The 16,887-nt window shown below is 67.2% G+C and overlaps 4 protein-coding genes across 5 annotated transcripts; 3 read left to right on the forward strand and 1 right to left on the reverse strand.

The window, feature by feature from the left end:
• Nucleotides 1-11: 11 nt before the first annotated feature.
• PMEL (premelanosome protein) lies at nt 12-4,880 on the reverse strand. Its single transcript, XM_030510498.1, has 12 exons — nt 4,799-4,880; nt 4,135-4,251; nt 3,911-4,057; nt 3,422-3,553; nt 3,178-3,339; nt 2,699-3,067; nt 2,219-2,623; nt 1,866-2,135; nt 1,679-1,772; nt 1,392-1,597; nt 732-822; nt 12-290 (listed from the first exon to the last, which is right to left on the reverse strand). The coding sequence occupies exons 1-12, from the start codon at nt 4,860-4,862 to the stop codon at nt 116-118; spliced, it is 2,232 nt and encodes a 743-aa protein (XP_030366358.1). The 5' UTR covers nt 4,863-4,880; the 3' UTR covers nt 12-115.
• Nucleotides 4,881-5,551: 671 nt separating this feature from the next.
• CDK2 (cyclin dependent kinase 2) lies at nt 5,552-8,501 on the forward strand. Of its 2 annotated transcripts, none has more exons than XM_030510539.1 (7): nt 5,552-5,841; nt 5,933-6,010; nt 6,631-6,751; nt 6,831-7,001; nt 7,081-7,185; nt 7,740-7,943; nt 8,045-8,501. In XM_030510539.1, exons 1-7 carry the CDS (start codon nt 5,726-5,728, stop codon nt 8,147-8,149), a joined length of 900 nt encoding a protein of 299 aa, XP_030366399.1. In that variant the 5' UTR covers nt 5,552-5,725; the 3' UTR covers nt 8,150-8,501. The 2 variants fall into 2 exon arrangements, with proteins under 2 accessions (XP_030366399.1, XP_030366400.1); XM_030510540.1 differs by having other exon boundaries at nt 5,553-5,841; nt 7,084-7,185.
• An 838-nt stretch (nt 8,502-9,339) lies between these two features.
• On the forward strand, nt 9,340-13,934 carry RAB5B (RAB5B, member RAS oncogene family). Its single transcript, XM_030510544.1, has 6 exons — nt 9,340-9,440; nt 11,163-11,387; nt 11,564-11,715; nt 11,849-11,971; nt 12,065-12,158; nt 12,740-13,934. The coding sequence occupies exons 2-6, from the start codon at nt 11,225-11,227 to the stop codon at nt 12,853-12,855; spliced, it is 648 nt and encodes a 215-aa protein (XP_030366404.1). The 5' UTR covers nt 9,340-9,440; nt 11,163-11,224; the 3' UTR covers nt 12,856-13,934.
• Nucleotides 13,515-16,556, forward strand: SUOX (sulfite oxidase). The gene is made up of 4 exons (XM_030510529.1): nt 13,515-14,426; nt 14,589-14,640; nt 14,732-14,870; nt 15,003-16,556. The coding sequence occupies exons 2-4, from the start codon at nt 14,600-14,602 to the stop codon at nt 16,431-16,433; spliced, it is 1,611 nt and encodes a 536-aa protein (XP_030366389.1). The 5' UTR covers nt 13,515-14,426; nt 14,589-14,599; the 3' UTR covers nt 16,434-16,556.
• Nucleotides 16,557-16,887: the final 331 nt, after the last annotated feature.

The following is a 16,887-nucleotide window of genomic DNA, read 5'->3' on the forward strand; positions in this document are numbered from 1 at the left end:
GGCGGAGGCACCGGCTGAGCTGAGCCTTTAATGGTGGTGGCGGCGAGACCGGGGCCACCGTGTCCCCCCCCATTGCCACCACCGTGTTCCCTGCCCAGGTCGGGATGGGGGGGCTCTAGGCGGGGTTCCCACGGAGCAAGGGGCTGCTCTCGCTGCTGGGGGCCACCTCCAGGCCCCCCCCTCCCAGCACCCGGCGCAGCAGCAGGCGCAGCGCAGAGCTGGGGGGCAGCCAGGCCCGGGGGCCGGGGGCCGGGGGGGCCGCGGGCGGCAGCGGGTGGTACTTCACACGCCTGCAGGGAGCGGCAGGGAGAGGTCGTGGTGTCCCCCCCGTGCCACAGTGTCACAGTGTGTGTCCCCCCCCATGCCACAGTGTCCACCCCATACTCCGTGTCCCCCCTTGCCATCTGCCACGCACACCACAATGTCCCCCCCATATGCCATGTGTCCCCCCCATGCCACATGTCCCCCCCTAATGCCACAATGTTCCCCACAATGTCCCCCTACCCCACGTGTCCCCCCCCACGCCATATGTCCCCCCATGCCATGGTGAATGTCCCCCCATGGTGTCCTCCCTGGTGTCCCCCCCATGCCACGGTGTCCCCCCATGCCACAGGGTCCCTCCACTATGGAATGTCCCCCACCATTACAGTGCCCCCCATGCCACAATGTTCCCTTATGCCATGGTGTTTGTCCACCCCCTGTGGTGCCCCCCCATGCCCCCCCATGCTCACTGATAGGCGCAGGCCGCGGTGCCCAGGGCAGCCGCGATGAGCACGAGCCCCACGATGATGAGCGTGGTGGCACCAGCAGCCGGGGCAGCGCCTGCGGATAGAGACACCTCAGCACCCCCATCCCACCGGATCCCCCCCCGAACCCACCGGCTCCCCCCTCCCCCCATCCCACCGGATCCCCCCATCCCACCCTGATCCCACCGATTCTCCCCCTCTCCCCTATCCAACCGGATGCCCCCCTGATCCCACCAGATCTCCCTCCCAATCCCACTGGATACCTCCTGCCCCAGTGGATCCTCCCCATCCAACCGGATCCCCCCCCCCATCCCTGCCCCATCCCACCGGATCCTCCCCAGATCCCCCTCCGAATCTCATCGGATCCCCCCACCCCAATTCCACCGGACTCCTCCCCCCTCCCCTATCCAACTGGATCCCCCTCCCAATTCCACCAGATCTCCCTTCTAATCCCCTCTGGATCCCCCTCCCAATCCCACCAGATCTCCCTCCTAATCCCCCCTGGATCCCCTTCGCGATCCCACCGGATCCTCATCCTTATCCCCACTGGAACCCCCCCCCCTTTCCTCCCCCATTACCACCACATTCCCCCCCTCCATCCCGCCGGCTCCGCGCCCCCCCGCTCCCCCCCGTCCCCGCTGCCACCTCCGACGGTGAGGCGGGTGCTGGCCACGGCCAGGCTGCCGCCGCTGGCCAGGGACACGTTGAGGCAGAAGAGGCCGGAGCTGTTGAAGTCCTGGCGCAGCAGGAGCTCGCACCCGGCGCCCGGCGCCACGGCCGAGCACGTCTGAGCCGCCGCCGCCTCCCGGCACTCGGCGTCCGCCACCACGGTGCAGACCTGCTCGGGGCGGCTGCGGGCGCGGGTCAGGCCGCGCCGGACCCCCCCGCCCCGTCCCCATCCCCGTCCCCGTCCCACCGGGGTCGCCCCTCACCTCCCCTCGCAGGTCACCGTCAGCTCCACGCTGCTCTCGCCGCCCTCTGCTGCCACCGGCACCACCTGCACGATGGACACGCTCTCGATGCCCTCTGCAGCGGGATGTGGGTCAGGGTGGGCTCGGACACACACACACACACCCCCCTCCCCCGGTACCCACCGGGCCCCCCCGTGCCGGCACTCACGGACGATGTCGAGCTGGGTGGAGAAGGTGCCGTAGCGGTACAAGATGCAGCCGGTGGCTTCGGCAGCCGGTGCCTGGCGCTTCACCAGCACCAGCGGCTCGGCCGTGGCTCTGGCCGTGGCTCCAACTGTGGCTCCATCTGTGGCTCCATCCGTGGCTCCAACCGTGGCTCCATCCGCGGCTCCAACCATGGCTCCATCTGTGGCTCCAATCATGGCTCCAGCCGTGGATACAGCCATGGATACAGCTGTGGCTCCAGCTGTGGCTGCGTCTGCAGGAGAAGCCGGTGACAAGGAAGAGGCTAGGGAAGGGCAGAAGGAGACAGGAACCCCCCAGGACCCCCCCAGCACCCACCTGCAGCCACCGTTCCCTCTGTGCCCGCAGCGGCTGCAGTGCCCAGCGCATCCCCAGCCGGGGCCACTGAGGTGGGGAGCGGGGGGACCACAGGCACCACAGCGGCAGCAGGACCGGTACCCGCGGCAGCATCCGCTGGGGTGCTGAGTGCCACGAGGACGGGCTCGGTGACAGCGGGGTCTAAGGCATCAGTGGCAGCAACATCCAAGGCATCAGTGATGGTGGGGTCCGAGGCATCAGTGATGACGGGGTCCAAAGCATCAATGATGGTGGGGTCCAAAGTGTCAGTGATGGTGGGGTCCAAAGCGTCAGTGATGGTGGGGTCCAAAGGCACGGTGACAGCAGAGCCCGAGGGCACGGTGCTGGCTGCTGATCCCCCCGTGGGCGAGCCGGATCCTGCCGGTGCTATGGGCAAAGTGATGATGGGGAGAACACCCCTGGTACCCCACGGGGATGGGATGGGGTCCGGTGCCCCCTTACCGGTGCTGGGCACCCCGGTGGTGCCTCCGGGCTGTGTGGGTCCCACTGTTGGTGATGCGCCGGTGGTGGGGTCCACGACGGGCGCCGCGGAGGTGCCGCAGGGGCTGAGGGGGATGGCAGCCTGCAGCACCAGGCGGGCGGCGAAGGAGCCGGCCTCCAGGTAGGTGTGAGTGACGGTGGTGCTGCGGGAGATGAGGGTCCCGCTCCCATCCCCGAAGTCCCAGGAGTAGGAGACGTCGGCATCACGCAGGAAGCGGCTGGGGTCGTGCAGCCGCACGGTGAAGGCCACGGCGCGGTTGCGCACGTAGCGCCCGGTGCCGTCCACAGCACCCGGGACCTGCGCCACGTCCACCGCGAACGGGACCTGGTCTGGAGGGGACACACATGTGGGGACACCCCGTCAGCTCAGCCGCACCCATCAGGGGTCCCATCCCCATCCCCATTGGGGGTCCCATCCCTGTCCCCACCCCGGCACCCACCAGTGATGCTGAACTGGGAGCTGGCGCGGCCGATGGGGATGAACTTCTGGCGGCCGCGGTAATGGTAGACGACGACCTCCATGGTGTAGGAGCCCAGTGGCACCCCTGCCGTGCCCACCGTCAGCTGGGATGTGGCTCCATCCACAACCTGCCAATAGCGCCCTATGGGATGGGATAGGGGGTCAGGACGGGCCTCAGGACCCCCTCAGGGGGTGCTATGGAGGTCGGTGGTTGGGGGTCTCACCCCACGTCCACCACACGTAGACGAATCTCCCGCGCTTGCCACCGGTGGGGAACGGGCGCCCGTCGGGGAAGACGCCGTCGGCTTCATCGGGGGGGTCTGGGAACACCGGGTCCCCGCGGGCCACGCGAGTGCCTGCGGGAGCAGAGGGGAGCGGGGCGGGTTATGGGGGGTACCAGGTTTGGGGGGGATGTGGGGAGTTTTGGGGATTTGGGGGGTGTTTTGGGGTGTTTTGGGAGGGGTTTGGGAGGTTTTGGAGGGGAATGGGGTGGGTTTTGGGGGGTTGGGAGGAGTTTTGGGAGGGTTTTGGAGGGGCTGGGGGTTTTGGGAGGGTTTGGGGGGGATTGAGGGGTTTTGGTGGATTTTGGGGGGGTTGGGGAGGGTTTTGGTGGGGTTTGGTGGGGTTTCGGTGGGTTTGGGGCAGGTTAGGAGGGTTTTGGGTGGTTTTGGGGTGGTTTTGGAGGGGTTTTGGGGAGTTCAGTGAGTGCCGACCATTGACGGTGCAGTTCTGGCTCCAGACCACGCTGCCATCGGGCAGCAGCTCCTGGGTGCTGGGCAGGCGCAGGGTGATGGAGAACGTGGCCTCGGCGCCCGCCATGGTGGGAGCATCGTTGCTGATGTCGAAGGCGACGTCGCCGCCTGGCAGGGACAGGGACCGGGGGCTCAGGACCAGCACCGGGCCCAGCACCGGGTCCAGTGCCCATCCCGGGACCCACCTCTCCAGCAGCCCGGCTGCCGCGGGGACCCCTCCTGCCACGGCCGGTACCGCAGCGAGTCCCAGCTCCGGAACGGCGCCGCCCGCCCGCTCCAGGGCTGGCTCCGGCCACCGGCTCCTGCGGGGACAAGGGGTGAGGGTGGCACCGCTTGTGCCCCCCCCCCGCCATTGGGACCCCCCATCCCTGACCACAGGGACCCCCCCGGGCACCGCGTGATGGGACACGAGTGGGGCAAAGCCCATCACATGGCACCGAGCGCTGCCCAAAGCCTCTTCATGTGACTCTCAGCTGAGCCGGCGCCGCGGGGTGGGGGGAGCTGAGCCCCCCTCGTGTCCCCCATGGTCATTGATGGATGAGGACGGGCAGCACGGTGATGCCCCCCCCCCCCAAAGGATGGGGACCCCCAAACCCTGTTCCCAAAGGGCTGTAGGTTCCCCCAAGTCCTGCAGAGCATCAGGGACCCCACAATGAGCCCCCCCATGGACCCCGAAGGGATTAGCAGGATCTAATCCTGCTCCCGCTCTCAACCCCGGGGTGGTGGGATGCTGTGAGCCCCCTCCTTGGCCAGGACCATCCTGATGGCCCCAATGCCAGGCTCTGGGTGCATCCCCCCTCCTGTTAAGCACCCCCCCATCAATGACACCCCCCACTGAACCCCACTTACTCCTCTGAGCCATAGCCAAGACCAGGAGGGTCCCCACCGCCGCGACCACCCTGAGCACCCGCATGGTTCTCGTGTCCCCCCGTGCTCGGGCACCGCCGGGGCGCAGGCAGCGGGACGGGGGGTTATGTAGGGGCTCTCGTTTGCATAGTCCCACCCCAAAAGGTGGGGAGGGGGGGACCCCAGCGAGCCCCCCCCACTTGTGTTATGTGGGGGACACGTGTGTGCACGCGTCGGTCAGCCCCGGTCACATGCTCCGGCTCTGCCCTGGGGGGGTTTAGGGGGGTCGGGGGGTGCTTTAAGGACACAGAGACCCCCCCAGCTGGGGGGTGCTGTGGGTGCTGCCCCCCCCCATCCCCAGCACCCTCCTGGTGGCCCCATGGCCATGGATTTGGCTGGGAGACACAATGGGGACCCACCACGCACCCACTGTCATGAAGGGTGGGGGGCACATGGGGGGGACCCCTTTATTCCCGCTTTGGGGGGGCTCCGATCCCGGTAGGTTCCCCCTTTATGTGGGACCTTGAAAGCCCCAGGACCCCCCCACCAAGTGATGCCGGACCCCCTCGACGGCCCATCCGGTACCCGGTGCCCCCCCCCGCCCCATATTGGTGGGGTCCAACCGGAGCCTGCTCCCGTTACAGCATCCCCGCTCTCATTGCCCCTTTAACAATTCTCCCGCGCCGCCCTGACGTCACGCCGAGCCGGGCCAGTGGGAGCGGCGCGGGGGGGCGTGGCCGGCGGAAGGCGGGAAGCGTGCGCGAGGGGCGGGGCCGGGAGCGGGGGACCCGCCGAAACATTGTTCCGTGCCCGGGGGGGGGGAAGCGGCGGCCGCGATCGTTCCACAGCGACCCCCGGGACCCCCCCCCGTAAGCGGACCCTGTAGGTCCCATAGGACCCCATAGGGACCCATAGGTGTCCCCCCGCCCCATGGAGAACTTCCAGAAGGTGGAGAAGATCGGGGAGGGCACGTACGGGGTCGTGTACAAGGCCCGGAACAAGGTGACGGGGGAGGTGGTGGCGCTCAAGAAGATCCGGTTGGATACGTGAGTGGGGGGGACCCGGGGGGGGGGTTATGTGGGGGGGGTCTGTGGGGATGGGGTTCAGCCGCTTTGTGCCCCCCCACACCCCATGCAGGGAGACCGAGGGTGTCCCCAGCACCGCGATCCGGGAGATCTCGCTGCTCAAGGAGCTCAATCACCCCAATATCGTCAAGTGAGCGGGGGGGGGGGGACATGGGGGGCACCCCACGAGGGGTGGGGGGGGGTGGTGGTGGCTTGGGTGCGGTTGGAAGCTGTGGGGAGGGTGTATGTGTGTGGGGAGATGGGGGGGACAACCGTGGGTCTGGGGGACATCCATGGGGCTGAGGAAAGGACACCTATGGGGTGGGGGGGGACATCCATGGGGCTGGGGGGACATCTATAGCGCTGGGGAGGGGACACCCATGGGGTGGGGGGGACATCCGTGGGCTGCGAGGACACCCATGGAGCTGGTGGGGACATCCGTGGGGTGGGGGGACTTCCATGGGGCTGCGGGGGGGACACCCATGAGGGTGGGGGGACCTCCATGGGGCTAAGAGGACATCCATGAGGCTATGGGGGGACACACATGGGTCTGGGGGGACACCCATGGGGTGGGAGTGACAGCCATGGGTCCGGGGGGGACACCCATGGAGATGGGGGGACACCCATGGGGTGGGGGCAACAGCCATGGGGTGAGGGGGACACCCATGGGGCTACGGGGACACCCATGGGGCTAAGGAGGGGACAGCCATGGGTGTGGGACCCCGCCATGGCCATGGGGCACCCCATGCCTGTGCCATTCCCCCGCTCCAGGCTGCTGGACGTGATCCACACGGAGAACAAGCTCTACCTGGTCTTCGAATTCTTGCACCAGGACCTCAAGAAGTTCATGGACTCCTCATCCATCAGCGGCATCGCGCTGCCCCTCATCAAGGTGTGCGTGAGAAGAGCACAATATGGGGCGGGGGGGGTCACCCCACATCCCTATTGACCCCCCCACATTGTCCCCATAGAGCTATTTGTTCCAGCTGCTGCAGGGCCTGGCGTTCTGCCACGCTCACCGCGTGCTGCACCGCGACCTCAAGCCCCAGAACCTGCTCATCAACACCGATGGTGCCATCAAACTGGCTGACTTCGGCCTGGCCCGCGCCTTCGGGGTGCCCGTGCGCACCTACACCCATGAGGTAGGTGCTGGGGGGGTCATAGGGGCATAGAATGGGGGGCCCAACAGGGACCCGGTACCCATCATGTGTCCCCTTGCGGCAGGTTGTGACCCTCTGGTACCGGGCGCCCGAGATCCTCCTGGGGTGCAAGTACTACTCGACAGCGGTTGACATCTGGAGCCTGGGCTGTATCTTTGCTGAGATGGTGGGTGATGGAGGGGGGGCACCCGAATACCCCCCACCTACCCTTGGGTGCCCCCGGGATCTATGGGGTGGGTTCTGCCCGTCCCATCACAGTGACACCCCGTGGTGTGGGGCTGGGATCAAAGGGGCTTTGTGGGTGATATTGAGGTCCCAGGGGTGCTCTTAGCATCTATGGGGCAAGTTCTACCCATCCCATCCCATCAACACCAGTGTCTCCCCACGGTGTGGGGCTGGGATGAAAGGGGCTTTGTGGGTGACATTGAGGTCCAAGGGGTGCCCCCAGGATCTAGGTGGGTAGAACCCACCCCACCCCATTGACACGGCACCTCCCTGACGGTGCTGGGATCAAAGGGGCTTTGTGGCTGTCATGTGAACCCACACCCGGGGGGTGCCCATCACGCGTCCAACCACATCACCCATTGACCCACATCCACCGGTACCACGATCCCAGCACGGGGGGGGTCACGAGGCGCCGATGTGAGCGCTCCGGGGGGGGGGGGGGGGGAGCCGATCCCATTGGATCCTGCTGCCATGGGGCTGTGTCATTGGGCGCAGATCACCCGCCGCGCGCTCTTCCCGGGGGATTCGGAGATCGATCAGCTCTTCCGCATCTTCCGCACGCTGGGAACGCCGGACGAGGCCGCCTGGCCGGGGGTCACGGCCATGCCCGACTACAAACCCACCTTCCCCAAGTGGGCCCGCCAGGACTTCACCAAAGTGGTGCCACCCCTCGAGGAGGAGGGTCGGAAGCTCTTAGCGGTGAGTATTGGGGGGGTCCCATTGAATGGGGGGGGTATATAATGGGTACCACCCCCCCCCTTAATCACCCCCTTTCTTTATCCCCCCCCGTCCCCCCCCAGCAAATGCTGCACTATGACCCCAACAAGCGGATCTCGGCCAAGGCGGCGCTGGGACACCCCTTCTTCCGCGATGTCACCCGCGCTGTCCCCCACCTGCGCCTCTGAGTGGGGCGCTCCGGGTGGGACCATGGGGTGAATGGGGGGGGGTATGGGGCTGCCCCCCCATAGGACCCTCCATGGCCCACCATTGGGACGCAGCCAGACACACAATGTGGGGTGAGCCCCCCCTCAACCTGGACTGTTGGCACTTACAAAGGGGGGCCCTGGGACCAGGATGGGTGTGGGGGGAGCATCTTCATCCCCATCCTCCTCGCTGGGGGGCAGGGGGTTGTGTTGTCTGTGTGTAACACCCCCCCCCCCGAGCCCCCCATTGCCCTGTTTGGGGTCCTGGTGCCCCCCCGGCCTTTCCCCCCCCCCCTTTTCCGTGTGACTTTTGTAACTGCAGTTTTGTAGCTAATATCAGACTCTGTGTGTAGCGCGGGGGGGGGGTGTCACCCATCGGACCCCCCTGGACCCTCTATCAGTGCCCCCCATCCCCATCATGGGCTGTTCCCCCCCCCCATCGAGGCTATGGGTGCTCCCGTGTCTCTACATGGTCCCAAACCACCCCCCCCCATGGGGCGGTGTGTGGTCCGGCCCAGGCCCCGCCCACCGCTGCGAGGCCCCGCCCACATTCACACCCCTGAGGTGGCCATGCCCACCCGCTCTGTGCCGCGCTCCTATTGGCCGGCGCCGCCCCTCATTCACACCCATCAACCGGCCACGCCCACCCGTGCCCTGCCGCGTTCCTATTGGTCAGGCTTCGCCCCGCCTGGGGTGGGGTGGGTGGGGTCGGAGAGGGCAGCGCCCGCCCTGCCTCTGTCAATCATGGGAAGCGGCTCTTCTGATTGGCTGCGAGCACCGCGTCGTCATCGCGCCGCTGGCCTCCGATTGGCCGAGCAGTGCCCCTTCTCCAGCTCTCCGCGTTCCCATTGGCTCCTGCAGTGGCGTGGCCCCGCCCCCTGAGGTCACCTTATTTGTTGTTGGTGCCACCCACCTGCGCGGCGGCGCCTCCTCCCATTGGCTCCACGCCCCGTCAGTCACTCCACGCCCCGCCTCCTTCAGGGCCATCCCTCCCTTCCATTGGCCAACCGTTCTCCTCTCTCCGATTGGCCAGGCGGCTGCCCGTCCGCTCCGTCTCCCTCTCCCATTGGCTTCCCTCCACGGGGCGGTGCGCTGACGCTCTCCTCCTCTCTTCCCATTGGTGCAGCCGAGCGGTAGAGGCGTGCCCTCCACCCCGCTGCCAGCATCTGATTGGCTGAGCCGCCCCTTCATCCCGCCCGCGGCAGGAGGGGTTGGTTGAGCCGCTGTTTGTGCGCTCCGGGGCCGCGACGGGAGGGCCGGGCCGGGCGCCGAGGTACCGGGGGGGGAGCGGGAGCGGGGCGGGCACCGGGACCGGCGGCGGGGCTGGGCGGGGCGGGACACGGGAGCGCCGGTCCCGGGGGGGGGCAGGTCCCGGTCCCGCAGCCCCCCCCCCACCGCGGGAGGATCCATTCCGGGAGGGAGGGGGGGTTGGTCCAGAACCGGGTCCCTTCGTTCCGCCCCACTGAGGTGGCTTCGCGGCTCGGGTTTGCTCCGGTGTGCCGGAGGCTCCTCCGGTAGCGGGGGGGGATCGGGGTGTAGGAGCGGTGGTTCCGGCAACGGGAAAGCCGTTTGGCCGCGGGGGAAGGGGGTGACGCCGTGTCCCGGCGGCGCCGGGAGCCCCTTGGGAAGGGATGGAATGGTCCGTGTTGGCCGTCCCGGGGGCCGAGGAGCCGGGTTGGGGCGATTGGAGCTTCCTCAATCCCGGTGCGGTCCGTGGCTGGGTTGAGGGATGGGTGGGAGGAGGCAGCTCCCGCCTCACCACGAGGGGTCTGGATCCGTGTGGTTCCAGAGCGCTGGAAAAGGGGATGGGGGGTTGCGCCAGAGCCCGTCACCCGCGGGGGCCCGGCAGCTCTTCCCTTGGGAATCCATTCCCGGATGATGGGATCCGGTGTTGGGAATCGCAGGGAGCAGGTAGTGGAGGTGGGATGGTGTGGATGCGGCTGGAATCGTCCCGGGAGGGAAGGAAGGATCCAGCCTGGGATCCAGCCCCTTCCCTGGGGGAAGCGGGAGCAGCCTCCGAGAGGTGGATCCATTCTCGGAGCGGATTCCAGAGCTGGACCCGCCGTGTCCCCTCTATGGGCACCGGGATGGGGCGGCTGCTCCTGGTGTGGTGCCGGTTGGATTCCTCCGTGTGCGTTGGGGTTTGAGGGCGATGGAGCCGGGATGATCCTGGTGGTGTTCCCTGTATCCCGGGTCTGCTCCGAGCGCTTAAAACACTGGGGAAACCCTCAGCCTCTGAGTAACACTTGGCCCGGAGTGATCCTGAACTTCATCCATGTGTATTCCCGATGCCTTTATGGATCAGGCTGGCGGGATTCCAGCCGTCCCTCTCGGAGCAGGGCTGGAGGAGGGCGGCAGCATTCCCTGCGCTGTGCCTGGCGGGAGCTGAGGGCGATCCCGCTGCTCCCAGAGGATCCAGGGACGGTCCGTGCCGTGCGCGCCGGGGTTAGCGAGTGTTTCCTGCCGGGTTAGAGCAGCCCCTTGAGGCGGATGGGGAAGGGGAACTGGCATCAACCAACTTCCCGCTTGGTTCTGGGCTTATCCAGTGCTCCCAAAGCTCTGCTCCAGCCCCACAGCTGGAATGTTATGAGAGAGATCATTCCCTATGGAAAACCACCCATCTGCTTCCTCCCCCTTCCCTTGGGAAGCTGCAGCATTCCCGGTGCCGAGCTCCCTCCTGAGCACAAACGGGGTAAACCCCCCCCCTCTGCTCCCGCCCCCCCATTCCAGGGCTGAGGAATGCTGGGGCAGAGCCGGGAGCTTGTTCCCATCCCTTTCCTCCTGGCTCCCGGTCTCCGGCGGCGTGCCCGGGAGCGGGAGGGCTGCAGCGCTGCTGACTCACTCCCAGGCTCCTCGCTGCGAGGATCCCGGCTTCCTGCCGCCTGGATTAGCTCTGACCGACCCCTTTGCTCCGGGAATGGAGGAGCCGCGGATGCCGGGGGGAGAGATTCCAAGGGGAGAAACCCGGATCCCGACGGCTCTTCCCTCCTTGCAGGAGAAGCGAGTGGACCCTGCCCGCACGGACACCCCCACGGCATTCCCAGCTAACCGGGGGCCATGAGCAGCCGAGGAGCCGCCAGGCCGAACGGGCAGTCCCAAGCCAGTAAGATCTGTCAGTTCAAACTGGTGTTACTGGGCGAGTCGGCCGTGGGCAAATCCAGCCTGGTGCTGCGCTTCGTCAAGGGCCAGTTCCACGAGTACCAGGAGAGCACCATCGGAGGTGAGTCGGGACCCGGCTCCCAATTCCCATTCCATAGGAGCCCCTGCACCCGGCTCCGCTTGGGTTTGGGGTGCAGGGGAGGGGGCTCCGCTGGGGGGGTTTGGGATGCAGGGGGAGCTCGGGGGGGGGTTGGGATGCGCTGTGGGGGCTCCTAACCCCGTTATCCCTCCGGCCAGCGGCATTCCTCACACAATCCGTCTGCCTGGATGACACAACGGTCAAGTTTGAGATCTGGGATACAGCCGGGCAGGAGCGGTACCACAGCCTGGCCCCCATGTACTACCGGGGGGCCCAGGCTGCCATCGTGGTCTATGATATCACCAACCAGGTAGGGACACCCATAAAGGCCCTTGGTTTAAGCAGCTTTGGGGGGTGCTGTTTCCTCACGGGGGGGTCCCTCTAAGACCCCCCCCTTGCAGCGCAGCCCTGGGATGAGCCTTGAGTTCCACCTCTGCTCCTAGGAAACCTTTGCAAGGGCGAAGACATGGGTGAAGGAGCTGCAGCGCCAGGCGAGCCCCAGCATCGTCATCGCCCTGGCGGGCAACAAGGCCGACCTGGCCAGCAAGCGCATGGTGGAGTATGAGGTGAGGGCGGGTGGCACCTCCCCGTCCCCATCCCCGTCCCCGTCCCCGCTGGGTGCTGCCGGGCCCTCACCCCATCCCACGGGTGCGTTGCAGGAGGCTCAGGCTTACGCAGATGACAACAGCCTCTTGTTCATGGAGACGTCGGCCAAGACGGCGATGAACGTCAACGACCTCTTCCTGGCCATCGGTGAGTGCTGGGAAGCCGTGAGGACCTGGAGGTGATGGAGGACACGGGAATGATGAGGCTCTGTTGGAGCCAGGCTGAGAGAGCTGGGCTGGGGCAGCCTGGAGAAGAGAAGGCTCCTGAAGGGGACACCTTAGAGCAGCTCCAGTGCCTAAAGGGGGTCCAGGAAACCTGGAGAGGGGCTTTGGACAAGGGATGGAGGGACAGGCCAAGGGGAATGGCTTTAACCTGCCAGAGGGGAGGTGGAGATGGGATCTGAGGAGGAAGTTCTTCCCCATGAGGGTGCTGGGACATGGAATGGGTTGAATGGAGCAGGTTTGGATGCTCCATCCCTGTTCAAGGCCAGGTTGGAGCAACCTGCTCCAGTGGAATGTGTCCCTGCCCATGGATCTGGAGGAGCTTTAAGCTTCCTTCATCCCAACCCATTCCATGATCCTCATCCGAGCACTGGTGCCTCTCCTCTGTCCCCCCCCGTTTGCTGCTCGAGGTGAACCCCTGCTCTTGGTGCTGCCGCTGGGCTGTCTCCAGCCCCCTCTGGAGCATCCCCACGTGCCACCACCTCCTCTTCCTCCTTCCCCTTCCAGCCAAGAAGCTGCCAAAGAGCGACCCGCAGAGCACGAGCGGGGCGGGCGGCCGCGGCCGCGGCGTGGACCTGCACGAGCAGAGCCAGCAGCACAGGAGCCAGTGTTGTAGCAACTAATCCGGAGCCGAGACCCCCCCCTTCTCCATCCACGCACCCCCCCGAGGCCCCGCCGTGCCCCTCACCGCACTTTGTACCGCTTCCACCGCCGCCGAGCCCGGGAGCTCCGTCGGCTGCGGATTGGACTTGGAATGGGAATCCAGACTCTTCCTCACTTTGTATTATAGGTGCCCGCAGCGAGCCGAGCTCCCGCCGTCTTCCTCCCTCCCGCTGAGCCGGGGCTCGCATCCATGTCTTGACCTCGGAGCTTCCCAACCGCGGGAATGTGGGAGTTTTCCGGAGTTTTCCACGGGGTCTTTCACGGATTTCTGTTGGATTTTCCTTATTTTTATTATTTCCTCCCCCCTTTTTTTTTTCCTCTTTCTCCTCTTTGGCTCTATGGGAGGGGGGGAAGCTGCAGCGCCCTCACTTCCTCCTATGGGTGGCCTTGATTCCCGGCTCTGGCCGGAGGATGGGAATGCTGCGGTGATGGGTCCATGAGGAGCCCCCCCCCCGGCTCTCCCCACGGTTCCTCCCCGGCCAGTGCCGGCGTCTCCGGTTTGCACTTTAGTCACGGAAACGTCCCGTTAAGAAGCACCTTGATGGGGTTTGGGTTCACTTTTGGGGTCCCCCCACTTAGAGCCCCCAGGGTTTGGCTTCTCCTGGAGTATTCCCGGCTGGAGGAATCCTCCGGAGCATCGGGATGTTCCCAAGTCCCAGCAGCCAAAAGGGCCCCGTTGAGCCCATTGGGACACCCCGATGGGGGACACCCCAATGGGGAACGCCCCAGGGGCCAGGTCCTGCTCTCCCCATGGGCTCAGGCTGGGCACAGCTTGGGGGTCCCCCCCAGCCATGGCTATGGGGCAGAGGGACCCGTCTCGTATGAAGCCCCCTATTGCAGGGGCAGATCCCGCCCGTTCCCCAGCCCCTCACATTGGGGCTTGGGGTTGAACTGGGGCTGGGGTCCCTGTTTCTGCCCCCCTATTTCTCCCCCCTATATCCTGTTTTGGGGCCACGCTGCAGCTTCCCCCCCCCCCACACCTCCCCTCCATTCTCTTTCCTGGTCATTCTTATTATAATTATAATTATTTTGGCTTTGAGGGAGCTCCTCCATCGCATTTAAATAACAATCATGATACCAGAGCTCGACCCCTCCTTTCCCCACGCGTTTCATGTAAGTAAATCCAACCACCGGGAGCAAACCGGGCTCGACCCACCCCACTTCTGTGTGCCCAGGGCGCGATGTGGGGCTCTGCCGCCACCGGCCCTGCCCCGATAACGCTTATCGAGGCACCCAGCGGGGCGGCGGCCCCGGTTGTTGGCCTCCACTCAACAACGGGACCCTGAACCCCGGTGCCCACCGGGTGGTGCCGCGGCCCCTTTAAATGCGTTGCCCCTTTAAGCCGCGCTGCTGTTGCCCCTTTAAGCGCCCCCCACCACCCCCCGCGGGACGCAGGGAGGGGGTTGGCCACGCCCATTCCCCCTGAGGGGCGGGGCCAGGCGGCGCGGCTCCGCCCTAGGCCACGCCCACCACGCGTCTCTTAAAGGGGCAGAATCACGCAGGAGGTCGCGCAGCCGGAGCCGCAACGCAGGTTCGCGGCGGGACCGGGGAGGGGACCGAGGGGGCACCGGACCGAAGGGGCGGGAGGAGCGGGGATGCCCCGCGCGGGTCCCCGCTGCCTGCTCCCCCTCCCCGGGGCCGGTTCCCGGTGTAAGATGCCCGGTGCCCGCCCCAGCCGCTTTCTCCCGTTCAGGTCCCGCTGCGATGCTGCTGCTCCGCGCTGCCGCTACCGCCGCCGGGCACAGGTAAGACACGCCCCCTCGGGACACACACCCCCCTCCCCCTCCGGTGCCCCCTGTCCCCGGTGCCGGTCCCAGCCCCGCTCTCCCCCCGCAGGTTCCCGCTGCTCCGCCGCGGCTGCTCCCGCTTCGCCCCCGGTAACCCGGCCGCGGGGGGACGGCGGGGGGCGGCCACGGTGCTGGCGGCGCTGCTGGGCCTCGGAGCTGCGCTGGCCTATGGACAGCGGCGGCGGAGGGTGAGTCCGGGGTGGGGGGGGGCACCGGGAGGGGCGCAGGTGTGAGGACCGGGGAGGGAGGGGGACCACCGGGGTGGGGATGACATCGCGGTGGGGGGAGCACCGGGCGCTAATGGGGCTGAGGTCCCGCAGGTCGCGCAGGCGGCCCAGGCCCCCCCGAGCTCCCGGTACCCCCGGTACACACGGGAGGAGGTGGGGCGGCACCGCTCCCCCCAGGACCGCGTCTGGGTGACCCACGGCACCGACGTCTTCGATGTCACCGACTTCGTGGAGCTTCACCCCGGCGGGGCTGACAAGCTGCTGTTGGCGGCCGGGGGCGCTCTGGAGCCCTTCTGGGCCCTTTACGCCGTCCACAACCAGCCCCACGTCTTGGAGCTGCTGCAGGAGTTCAAGGTGGGGGAGCTGAGCCCAGACGAGGCCCCCCCGGACCCCGCCGCCGGTCAGGACCCCTTCGCCGGGGATCCCCCTCGACACCCGGGGCTGCGCATCAGCAGCCAGAAGCCGTTCAACGCCGAGACCCCTGCGGAGCTGTTGGCCGAACGCTTCCTGACCCCCAACGAGCTCTTCTTCACCCGTAACCACCTCCCGGTGCCGTCGGTGGACCCGGCCTCGTACCGGCTGCATGTGGAGGGCCCGGGGGGCCGGGCGCTGTCGATGTCGCTATCGGAGCTGCGGAGCCGCTTCCCCAAGCACGAAGTGACGGCCACGCTGCAGTGCGCCGGGAACCGCCGCGCCGAGATGAGCCGCGTCCGCCCCGTCAAGGGGCTGGCGTGGGACATCGGCGCCATCGGCACTGCCCGCTGGGGGGGCGCCCGCCTGCGGGACGTGCTGCTGAGCGCCGGCTTCGGCGAGGACCGCCCCGGCGAGTGGCACGTCTGCTTCGAGGGGCTGGACGCCGACCCCGGGGGGGCTCCGTACGGTGCTTCCATCCCCTATGGCCGCGCCATGAACCCCAGCGCCGACGTGCTGCTCGCCTACGAGATGAACGGGGAGGAGCTGCCCCGCGATCACGGCTTCCCGGTGCGTGTCGTGGTGCCCGGCGTGGTGGGCGCCCGCAGCGTGAAGTGGCTGCGGCGGGTGGTGGTGAGCCCGGCCGAGAGCCCCAGCCACTGGCAGCAGAACGACTACAAGGGCTTCTCGCCCTGCGTGGATTGGGACACGGTGGATTACAGCACGGCGCCCGCCATCCAGGAGCTGCCGGTGCAATCGGCCATCACGCACCCGCGCCCCGGGGCCGCCGTGCCGCCGGGGGAGCTGACGGTGAAGGGGTACGCGTGGAGCGGCGGCGGGCGGGAGGTGGTGCGGGTCGATGTGTCCCTGGATGGCGGCCGCAGCTGGCGAGTGGCGCGGCTGCAGGGCGAGCTCCCGGTGCTGGGACGCGCTTGGGCTTGGAAGCTGTGGGAGCTGCGGGCGCCGGTGGCGGCGGGCACCGAGCTGGAGATCGTGTGTAAGGCCGTGGACGGGAGCTACAACGTGCAGCCCGACACGGTGGCGCCCATCTGGAACCTGCGCGGGGTCCTCAGCAACGCCTGGCACCGCGTCCGTGTCACCGTCAGCCGCTGAGCAGCCGCTGAGCAGCCGCTGCTGCCCCCCCCCGCCTCCCGCCCCGTGCCGCGGCGCAAAGGTCGCTGCGGTTTATAGCTCCCAACGTGTGAAAGTGGCTCCATAAAGATTGTGAAGCTTTTATGGACTCAGAAGTTTCCGGGCGCAGCACGGGGATGGGATGTGATGGGGTGGGATGGGATGGATGGGGTGGATCTGGGAGACCCCCCCCAGCCCAGTGGTCCCTCTGCTGTGGGACCCCTCCATCCCCAGGTGACCCCGGATATCACCGGGATCTGGTATAACCCCCTGACCCTATGGGACCCCCTGACTGTGTGGGACCCACTGACCCTATGGGACCCCTTGATCCTACATAACGCTGTGACCCTGTGGGACCCCGGTGACCCGATATATCCCCCTGACCCTATGGGACCCCATGGAACCCTGTGACCCTATATAACCCCATGACCCTATG

This window comes from Strigops habroptila, chromosome 23 (genome assembly GCF_004027225.2).
Source record: "Strigops habroptila isolate Jane chromosome 23, bStrHab1.2.pri, whole genome shotgun sequence".
NCBI classification, from domain to species: domain Eukaryota; kingdom Metazoa; phylum Chordata; class Aves; order Psittaciformes; family Psittacidae; genus Strigops; species Strigops habroptila.